Raw genomic sequence first — 12040 nt, 5'->3', positions numbered from 1 at the left:
GTATGTGTGTCTGTATCTACATGGAAGTATCATTTTAATATAAGGTACTCAGCCTGTATTTATGTGTGTGTGTATCATTTTAATATGTCTACATGTCTGTATGTATCATCATTTAATATAAGGTACTCAGCCTCTATGTATATGTGTCTGTATGTACATGCAAGTATCATTTTAATATAAGGTACTCAGCCTCTATGTATATGTGTCTGTATGTACATGCAAGTATCATTTTAATATAAGGTACTCAGCCTATGTGTATGTGTGTGTCTGTATGTACATGCAAGTATCATTTTAATATAAGGTACTCAGCCTCTATGTACTCAGCCTCTATGTATGTGTCTGTATGTACATGCAAGTATCATTTTAATATAAGGTACTCAGCCTCTATGTATATGTGTCTGTATGTACATGCAAGTATCATTTTAATATAAGGTACTCAGCCTCTATGTATATGTGTCTGTATGTACATGCAAGTATCATTTTAATATAAGATACTCAGCCTCTATGTATATGTGTCTGTATGTACATGCAAGTATCATTTTAATATAAGGTACTCAGCTTCTATTTATGTGTGTCTGTATGTACATGCAAGTATCATTTTAATATAAGGTACTCAGCCTCTATGTATATGTGTCTGTATGTACATGTAAGTATCATTTTAATATAAGGTACTCAGCCTCTATGTGTATGTGTCTGTATGTACATGCAAGTATCATTTTAATATAAGATACTCAGCCTCTATGTATATGTGTCTGTATGTACAAGTATGAGTTTATATCTTTTACCCAAAAAAAAACTTCAATTTCTACACGTGTCAGATGTTAATAGGTTGTGTTGATTGGAATATATTATTTTCTATCAAAGCAGTATCACAGCATTATAAAAATGTGTATTATAAACCTACAACACCTTAGAAAAGTAAAGAAAATATAGCGTTCGTAATTAATCTGAAAATAACATTTCTCCCACAGATAACAAAGTAACACTAAAAATAAATAAGAATTACATGTCATGGATTAAAAAAACGAGAAATAGATCTAAAAAAACTAACAAACTGAATAAAGGTGGTATTAAACTGAATATTAAGATCTTGTCTCATACGACTCTGGAACTGGTGGTAGAAGTGATGCTACTTGTGTGTCCCAGGACGGCTGGTAGATCTTGTCTCATACGACTCTGGAACTGGTGGAAGAAGTGATGCTACTTGTGTGTCCCAGGACGGCTGGTAGGGGTATTACAATAAAGTAGAGAACAAAGTTTTGACCTTCTAACGTCATCTTCGTATTAACAAAGATAGAGTTTGCAACTGACCGTTGACAGGTACACGTCTCAGGGACGACAGTGTAAACGTGTACAAGATTGTAGGGGGCGTTGCAGTTAGATGTTACGTTATTAATTAGTTTAGGTATAAAGGTGTTCCCTTCATATTGGCTTAATTTTAGATTTACTTGTTGTATAATTAGAACTTGGATTTTTCGTTTGTTTATACTTGTTTCCTTACTTAGTATCTTGACGTTTTCTATGGTTATGTTGTGTTTATTTGATTTGCAGTGTTCAGTGACTTGCAAAAGTGTTTTTTGTGTTCTCTGAATCTGCTTTCCATTTTTCTGCAAGCAAACAAGAAAAACGCAAAATCAAAGAAGCCCTAGTTATACAACAATTAAAATAAAAACTAAACCAATATAAATGGACATCTTTATACCTATACTAATTAATAATCTAAATTCTAACGCCCCCTACAATCCTGTACCCATTTATATTCTCATCCCTAAGACATGTTGCAAACTCTCTCTTTGTTAACCTGAAGATGACCTAAGAAGGTCGAAATTTTGTTCTCTACTTTATTGTAATGCCCATACCAGACGTCCTGGAATACACAACTTTACAGGTACTTGATCTGGTCCAGTTTCCACCGAGACAAGAGGGCCGTGTCGCATCGACCACGGTCCGTCTCCCTCAAAATGAAGGAAAATGATCACTGTCAACCCTCCAAGAAAAGTGAAAGAGAGCAGAGTGATCAATAGCAGCAAAAAACAAACTAGGTGGATGAAAATAAGTACAAGAACCAGCATTGAATAGAGAAATGTTGTGATCTGAGAGCATACACTCTACAGAGCGACCTCTCCCATCGATATCGGCACCAACCCAGAAATGATGATGTCCATTAAAATCCCCCAGGATTAAAAAGGGAGACGGCAACTGTTCAATGAGAGCATCAAGGTCTGATTCATCATAGATCTCTCCAGGTGACAGAGAGAACAAACAGTGATGGTAAGACCCAAGGAAACACGGATGACTACGGTCTCTAAGGATGTATCGAGTGACAAAGACAGGAAGGGTACACGCTGATCAACCATTTTTATTTATTTGAAAAACTGGGTGGAGAAGCTTTCAATTTACGACCACGTCATTTTTCTTCATTAGAAAGACCTTCTTGAATTCTTCCCTGGATCGAATGGGCAGGTCTATGTCAGTAAAAGTGAAAACCAGTAACTGAGATCGAAAACGAATAATCGTTCGACACCTCGGAGCTGAAGAAGATGGGCGAGCCGAGAAACTGGGGCCGAACAAAATAAGACACGAGCAGTCACTGGAAGGATTTGTAGGTACAGAGACTGGAGTAGACATTGATTCGTCTACTCTCTCAACCATGGAGGACAAACGACTCTTCACACAGTTGGAGAACGATTCTAACAGAGGCATGGAAAGATCTGTCTGCACTCTCACTGTAGAAGTGGAATGGAGAGCAGCAGCACATGTATGAGATATACTGTAACTTTCATGCCTCAGGTTAAAGAGTGTCGTGAACCGTTTCCAAACGCTGTACCTCTTTTCTCCTTCACTACCAAGGGCGAGAACGAAAGTAAGATGAGTGAGACCTACTACGGTTAACAAAATGGTTGTCCATTTCGCAGGCAGCATGATCCTTACCACCATAACGATAACATGTCAATGAACCACGATATGATGCCTTCAAGTGATCAAACCGCTGACATTGGAAACATCTGAGAGGGTTTGAAATATATGGCCGCATCCTGCAATTTAAATAACCTGCACTGGTGGTAAGAGGCGGTTGGGGTGATGTTAACATCAAAATTAGGACACTGGTCAGCAGCATAATTCCATCTTTGAGAGTAGAAATACGTCTCAATGCAGAAACTCATTGGGTGGAGAAACTGGTGAGGATGTCTCACTGGAGATGTTCTTCAAATCTCTCTCAACAATAACTCCTCGTGAGAATTCAATGTAGCCAAATAAGGATGTTGCAGCAACGCCGGGATTTTGTGAACACTATACCCAACCACCATTATCAGATACAATGTCCACAACGCCTTTTGAGAACGTCCAACACTAGTACTTGGTTGACCATAGCCCACATGGACCAGACGACTGACCCTGAGGGGCTACCCAATACCACCCGTCTACAGGGTGTATAGGGTTGGACCCCTCAACCACCACTCCTCCCCTTCACTGGTCACCATGTACGGCAAAAAGGTGGGTGGGTGTTTAGATCCCAGAATAGATAAAATGAAAGTACAAAAGCTTCTCTGAGAAGTCCCTCCACCACGTACAGCAATCCATACAGAAAGGAAAGGTAGAATCAAGCTGAGTAAAGGTATAATTAAACTATATAAAGGTGGTATTAAATTGAATAAAGGCAATGTCAAACAGAATAAAAGATGGTATTAAATTGAATAACGGTGGTATTAAACTGAGAGAAAGACAATAACAAACTGAGTAAAGGTAGTATTAATCTGAATAAAAGTGGTATTAAATTGGATAAATGTGGAATTAAAATGAATAAAGGGGTATTAAACTCAGTAAAAACAATATTAAATTAAGTAGAGGTATTTATTGAAGTAAACAAAGATGATATTGAAGTAAAAATGGTGATATTAAACTGAGTAAAATAGTATCAAGCTAGATAAAGATTGTATTCAACTTAGTGAAGTACAATATAGAGTAGAAGTCGTAATAAACTGACTAAAGGTTGTATTAAAATGAGGTGGTACTAAACTGTCTGTGTAAATGTACTATTATATTGACTAAACGCACAGTTACGACAGAAAGTGTTCGTACCCCTGCGTCGTGAGTAGTTTTTTTCCTCATAACTTAACAAGTATCACGATTAGGATAATGAAAGTATAATATATTATAAATATTATACTAACACACATCTACATAAATTTTTATGTAAATTAAACGACAAATAAACTGTTTATAAACAAATAATCGAACACAAGAGGAGCAGAAAGTGTTCGTGGGTCTACTTTAATGGTCAGTTGTGTAGCCTTTCAGGTGAATTACTTGGCGCAATCGCTCCTCATAGCCCTACATGATCGTTTGACAGTACTCGATTGGTATTTTCTTCCATTCTTCTTTAAAGAAGGCCTCCAACTCTTGCAAGTTTTTCGGATGACGCTGATGAACCCTGCTCTTCAACTCATGCCAAACGTTTTCAATTGGGTTAAGATCGGATGACTACGATGGCCACTCCAAAACGCTATATGGTTCCTCTGCAACTAGGATTGCACATATTTCGATGTGTGCTTTGGGTCATTGTCGTTCTGGAAGATCCAACGACGCCCAAGCCGCAAGTTCCGAGTATCATTCTTGGTATAAGTGCCTAATATATCAACGTACTCTTCTTTTTTAATGATTCCATTGATGCGGTGAAGGCTGCCTATAACAGAAGAGCTGAAGGAACCCCATAGCATGAGCTAGCCACCTCCGTGTTTAACTGTAGGGACGGTGTTCTTTGGAATATTTCGTTCCCCCTTCTTACGGAAATTATAGCGAACATCATTGTGGCCGAAAAGCTCGATTTTAGTCTCGTCTGACCAAAGAATACTCTTCCAATAGGTAAAGGGTTTATCTACATGCTTTCTTGCATGCCTCAATCGTGCTTCTAAATAAACAGGCTTTAAATATGGAGTTCTACGAGGACGGCATGCTTTGAACCCAGAAGAGCGTAACATGTTCGTAACTGTAGAGGTGCTTACTTCAACCTTAGTTTCCCTTACCAGTTTCTGTGTGTCATTACGTGTTAAGCGAGGGTTCCTACTAACTTCTCCGAGAACCTTCCTCTTTGTTCTCTCTGGAATTTTGGTGGGGCGTCCGGAACGAGGGAGGTTAGCATGCTAGTTGATCCTGTAAGCTTAAACTTGGCAATTATGCTTTGAACAGTAGATCTCGGCACATTAAGTTGTGTAGCAATACCGGAAAGAGACACACGAGACTTGTATTTTACAATAATTCGTTTTTTTTTTATCACTGGACAGTTCTTTCCTGTTCGCCATGATGACCAAGCAGATAATGAAGGAGAGCGCTAAATTGCTAAATTGCTGGAAGTGAAAGTGTCTTTCTGAATGGTATAATAAATTCCAACTAAACAAAATTATGAATACCAGTGTCTAGTTCTGAACTGTGCTCCTCCTATTTTTGGTTATTTGTTTATAAACAGTTTATTTGTCGTTTAATTTACATAAAAATTATGTAGATGTGTGTTAGTATTATATTTATAATATATTTTACTTCTATTAGTCTACTCGTGATACTTAAGTTATGAGCAAAAAACCACTCGGGACACAGGAATACGAACACTTTCTGTCGTAATTGTAGTATTGTACTGAATAAAGGGGCATGAAACTGAAAAATTTAGTAATAAACTGAGTAAAGGTAGTATTGAAGTGAGTAAGGGTTGTAGTAATCTGAGTAAAGAAGGTATTATACTTAGTACAGCAAGTATCGAACTGAGTAAAGTTGGTATTAAATTGTATAAAAGTGGTATTAAACTGGGTAAAGATAGATTTGAATTTATAAAGTTGGTATTAAAGTGAGTAAAGGTTGTATTTAATTGAATACTTAGTTTCATACCACCTTTAAAGGTAATATTAAAGTACATCTCTCAGATACACTTGAAACACCTTCAGTTTCTGTGACGTATGTCCAACTATGACGTCACGCATTTGCAGTTTATCTACCTTGTTTATTGTATTATATCTCTCAATTTAACTGTAACTCGCCTCTACTTGGATTATTATATTATTTCTCTGTGATATCTAACAAGCTTCTCAGTTGGACGTACGTCACAGAAACTGAAGCTGTTTCATGTCTACGTTCTCGGAACTTCTTGTTTCGATAGTTGTTGATCGGGTTTTTCTACTAAAGTGATTTTTAAGTAAAACCTAAGTCAATTCGTAAATAAATGAATAACATTTAAAAGCTGAACGCTTGTATCAGTTATTACATCTTATCATATGATGTATCAACATTCATAAGAATTCGCTGTGTTATTACTATTTATATTGGGAATAACGTCACCAACACAGAGACAACGTAAACAGAGAATGTTTCACGTTAAATGTTATGATATAGGGCCCAGCATGGCCAGGTGTTTAGAAATCGAGCAAAGGTGTTTAGTAAATTAGTAAATTGTTGATTCGAAATCTGTGGGTCGCGAATTAGAAGCCCCGTCCCATCAAATATGTTCGCCCTTTCAGCGTTGGAGACGTTATAAAGTAACTGTCTATCCCACTATTCGCTAGTAAAAGGTAGCCCTACTGTTAGCAGTGGGTGGTGATGACTAGCTGCATTCCCTCTACTTTTACACTGCTAAATTAGGGACGGCTAGCACACATAGCCCTCGAGTAGCTTTGTGCGAAATTCAAAAACAAACAAACAATATATATGAAAGATAACTTGAACTAATAAGACTTAAATAAAATCAAAACACCAACAGGACAGACATGATAAAATAAAACTAAAGTTCTTAGAAAATATTCGTATTTGATAAATAATTTCTTAAAGGAAAACTACACATCATTGTTATTTAATCGTTAAGACCCACCTGTTGCCGTCACCAGCAACACAAACAGTACTAGGATCTTGATTCATTTCTGCACCAGATGTCACTTCTTTGATATTCACATGCACAAAATAGGAGCTCTTTATGTTATATGCAACTTTGATTCCACTGTCTGTCTCTTTCCAAAATTCCACAATCAAGCAGGTTAAGCTAGAAAAATACAGAGGTTATACATTAATTCATGATAACCATTTAACAAACTTTGTGAAAAACAGGTTGAAACGTTATTAATCAATCATGTGAGAATAACATGAGCTACAAGTAAGTAACACTTGTATTTCCACCAAGAAGAAATATTCGTGTGAACAAAACAAGGCTCGTAACTAAATACAAACCTAGCAACAAGATGTGGGCTTAGTAACAATATACGTGCATAGCAACAGAAAATAGATGACTGGATGCATCCACAGAATTAAAACAAGATAAATTTTGCATTGACTGAGTGGAAGCATAGCTTGAAATATAGGTCTTACATGATCTATAAACACACGCAACTATGATACTACAATTAATTAACCACATTAATTTTTAATTAAAGAAACCATCTACAAGTGGAAACTCCAGGTTATAAAATTAAATATTAAAATTTGGATTACTGATAATCAGCTTTGGAGGGAATTGTGTTACAAAGTACCATGAATTAGTAACCTTATACCAATCAGCTTTGGAGGGAATTGTGTTACAAAGTACCATGAATTAGTAACCTTATGTCAATCAGCTTTGGAGGGCACTGTGCTGTAAAGTATCATGAATTAGTGACATTTTACCAACTTTAAGAAACATTAATTTAATATGCAGAGACAAATTAACATTTCACAACCAATAGATCTGTATTAAGTTTTTTTAAGACAACTTTTACTAAACTTTGCAAATATTATGTCGTTCCAAGTTGATTCTCACAACAGTTTTACATTTTTATGTCGTGTCCCAGATGATAAACTTATCAGTAACAAAACATTTCCCCTCTTTACTAACACGTGGTTATAAGAAGGATAAAAGATAGGACAAGACGGCTACAGTAATATAATCATAATTCCAGAGCATAAAAATAAATATCGTGTAATAAGACAGAAAAAAAATAAAACCATTAAAAAAATAGAGTAATGTTCATGCACAACTTATTTAATTCAAAACCATAAATAAAAAATGAATCTCACAGCCATTCTTAGCAGTTGATCAGTTCTAGACAAACCCGGTACAACTACTACAATCCACTGGTCAGTTCTAGACACACCCGGTACAACTACTACAATCCACTGGTCAGTTCTAGACACACCCGGTACAACTACTACAATCCACTGGTCAGTTCTAGACACACCCGGTACAATTACTACAATCCACTAGTCAGTTCTAGACACACCCGGTACAACTACTACAATCCACTTGTCAGTTCTAGACACACCCGGTACAACTACTACAATCCACTGGTCAGTTCTAGACACACCCGGTACAACTACTACAATCCACTGATCAGTTCTAGACACACCCGGTACAACTACTACAATCCACTGATCAGTTCTAGACACACCCGGTAAGAATATAACACGAATAATGGAATATCAATGAACTAGACAGACACACCTCTTTCACCTACAGCTGAACAACACCCTTAAAAGGTAAACAAGAAACACGTGTAATGTCGAGACGGCTTCAGTTATTGGGTAAAATATTTTATTGCTGTTGACTTTCTATAGTAATGTTATCTCAGCATGCAAAAATAGTATTGTAGTTTGAGTTAAGTTTACATGATAGCAAATAATTATGTGAATAAATATTTTAATTTTGTTAATCTACATTATTAATTTATATACATTTTATGCTACATTTCATAATATAGTTTCAAAAACTAATCTTCTATGAGGGCCCACGGATCGAGTTCCGTGTGAAAGTTCGATTGGTTTCTATTCTCTTTCTTTCTTTTTAGAGCATTGTTTGTTTGGAATTTCGCACAAAGCTACACGAGGGCTATCTGCGCTAACCGTCCCTAATTTAGTAATGTAAGACTAGAGGGAAGGCAGCTAGTCATCACCACCCACCGCCAACTCTTGGGCTACTCTTTTACCAACAAATAGTGGGATTGACCGTCACATTATAACGTCCCCACGGCTGAAAGGGCAAGCATGTTTGGTGCTACGGGGATTCGAACCTGCGACTCTCAGATTACGAGTCGAATGCCTAAACCCATCTGGCCATGCTGGACCTCTTTTTAGAGCAAAACCATCCTGGACAATTTGCTTTGTTCACCGCGAGGAATCGAGCCACAAGTGCGTAGGCCTACCGCTGTTCCACCGGAAGACAATTCAATGAGTGTCGGTAGGTTTACCATATGCCTATAACTTAAATTCTTGATAGTACAAAAAATAACATAAGCATGTACAATAAAAGAAACTTTGGGAAATATAAATTGTAACTCACACTACACTAAAGAAAAGTTACGTTTACACCGTTTATTAGGTTAATGTAGTTTTAAAAAAAATCATGTTTCTTATTTAAATATTAGGACTTGTAAAACTACCTTCTACATAGCTCATTCTAAACTAGTATGGTTTTGACTTAAACTGGCTGAATATGAAGCAATATATACGTGTGTTTGTGTGTGTGTATTAATATTTAAAAAATACTCAATTATAAGGGGCCATTTTTTTATTTCTTGGCCTTTTTTCCAATATTCTGAGTTTCTCTTTTAAGCAACTCATTCCATAAGTCAGTCACCCTGTACAGAAAAATAAAACTGTCTTAAATGGAGCCAAGCGTATCTTTTCAAAATTAGAGCTTGTATCTTTCTGTACTGTTTTTAGAATATAGAACAGAGAACTCGACGCCTTTATCCTATCCATCCACCTGGTTATCTTGTAAACTACATATCACCTCTTACTCACCCACCCACCCTTTGTTTTTCTCGAGTGAAAAAAAAGTTAGAAGAAACAACCCTGTTCGATAACACTTTCGCACAAATGTGTTAAGTATTTTTTTTATTTTTATATTCGGACATTAAAGAATGATTTTTAGTTTTTTTAAAGAGCATTATAACATTATGTAATAAATCCCAAGCTTTTTGTTGCTGTTTTTCCTGTATATGTTAAAAATACTGATGGATCACAATTCTTGGGGTAAAGTTTTAGGTTGCATTATGAATCGAAGGATAATTTTAATAATGGCCTGTAAACACCCATCTCTACGAAAACAATGCGCATGTAGCTATATAAAATATACGTTTTGGTAAACCTTTCACCTTTGCCAAGAATCTCAACAAACGTCTCCAATTGTGATCACTGGAATTGGGCCGCTATCAAACAGTAATGACTAATGTCTCCGGATAGAGTGGAGATAAACTAAAGAAGTGTCACCTAGCACGGTCTACACTGCACGAGGTAGTGTAACCTCACGGAGATGAATCCCGAAATGCTCGACTTTTAACCAGATGGATATGTTCTCTTCTAGAAAAATACATCCGCTAGGCGTCACTCATGACACCATTCTATTGATGATATAGACTTCTAACCTCTACCCTAACCTGCACTGTTCGCTAATCTCCAGTCCACCAATAACATACGAGATGTTTGAGAACGAGCTATGACGAAGATGAGCTGTAACCGTTTACTCTTTTTGCACTGGAGAAGATAATGACTAAAAGGAATAATTAAGTAAAGACTTGGGGGAGATACCAGTGACGTCAATTTAACGTAGTAATCACACTTAAAGTATTAGTCAGGGGGTTTCTAAATATTTTGGCCAGTAAATGCATTACTTATAAAAAGGGCTGACCAGGTATATTTATGGAAGAATATTGGCATGTAATCTCAGCTGTTTGTAAATAACGCATCTTGAGAAAAGGTTTAAGCCGAATCATCGATTCTGACTCTATAGAAATAGATTAATTTTAGATTTATACCATACAATTTTTGTTTCATTATCGGACATATATACTGACCTCGCGTGCAGAACGAAAACAAATTACCATTCATGTAGTTCTCTGATTAACAACGTCTGACCTATAGTTGCTCAGAGCTGCTACTATAGGCACAACACTAACAGCTGGTAAAAAACAACAAAAAACAACTGAGTCTCCATAGCAACCATGACCCAGAATAATATTGATATGTGTTGATGAAGCTTTTAAGCAGAGATATGAGGACGACATGTTCCAAAACATGAAGTTTCCATGACGACCATTAATAAAAATAGCCTAATATTAAAAACAGTTATTTCCTAATGATAAATATCACAGACAAGTATTAACGAAACGATCTCATCTCAGGTAAACCCACTTAACTTCGACAATACTAACTGATTTTTGGGGCCCGGAACAGCCAGGTTGTTATAGCGTTTGATTCGCTTGTTCCAATCCCCGTCCCAACAAAACACGCTCGCCCCTTCAACTATGGGGGTGTTATAATATTACGAACAATCCCACTCTCCGTTTGTAAAAGAGTAGCCCAAAAGTTGGCTGTAGGTGGTGACGACTAGCCTCAAGTCTTACATTATTAAATTAGGGAGGGCTAGCGCAGATAATGCTCGTGTAGGTTTGCGCAAAAAGAACAACAAACGTTTTTGCTGAAGTGGATATTACTTCTACATAAAGCATACTTCACAAAACGTTGGAAAGTGACCACCACTCGAGATGCAGGTCATGCAAGGTAAAATGTGATTACACTCAAATTGGAAACTGTAGAAAAAACATAATCACTTTAATTTTGGCACAACACAGAATGTTGTTCCCTGTACGAGTTCGTTGTCGCTATGTGATAACCACACAACAAGAGTCTGTTGTTGCCCTGTAACAGCAGTACTTGATGTTAACCTCTGTACTACAGCACAACTTGTACCCAAACTACTTAATATGTTATCACAGCTTTAGATACGTGTCACACCTTAAGAAATCAATTAATCTGGAAATAAAAAGCTATTTCTGGTTCTCTCAGAAGATATTGTCAGAACTTGTCGTTTAATAATGTAACATACAGGAAACAGGAATCATTAACATTATCATGATGATATTACAACTGGTAAAGGTATATTGTACATATGTCACCAACAAAATGTAATTCAGCAGTCAAAAAGGAAAAATCTATATGATAAGCACAAACTCCAAGTACAAAAATACATAATACGAAACACAGAATAATACGAAACACAGAATAATACGAAACATAGAATAATACGAAACACAGA

General features: G+C 36.5%; 1 protein-coding gene across 5 annotated transcripts in view; it reads right to left on the bottom strand.

Annotated features, from left to right (window-relative positions):
- Positions 1-12040, bottom strand: part of LOC143230005 (hypoxia-inducible factor 1-alpha-like) — a 176416-nt gene that overhangs the window by 83004 nt on the left and 81372 nt on the right. For all 5 annotated transcript variants that reach the window (XM_076462946.1, XM_076462945.1, XM_076462947.1 and 2 more), the window contains one exon: positions 6851-7018. In XM_076462946.1, coding sequence (XP_076319061.1) covers positions 6851-6897 — 47 coding nt within the window. In that variant the 5' untranslated portion in view covers positions 6898-7018. The remainder of the gene's footprint in view (positions 1-6850; positions 7019-12040) is intronic.

This window comes from Tachypleus tridentatus, chromosome 10, assembly GCF_004210375.1.
Source record: "Tachypleus tridentatus isolate NWPU-2018 chromosome 10, ASM421037v1, whole genome shotgun sequence".
NCBI lineage: Eukaryota > Metazoa > Arthropoda > Merostomata > Xiphosura > Limulidae > Tachypleus > Tachypleus tridentatus.
The sequence above is the reverse complement of the archived record's forward strand: the minus strand, read 5'-3'. Positions and strand labels throughout refer to the sequence as shown.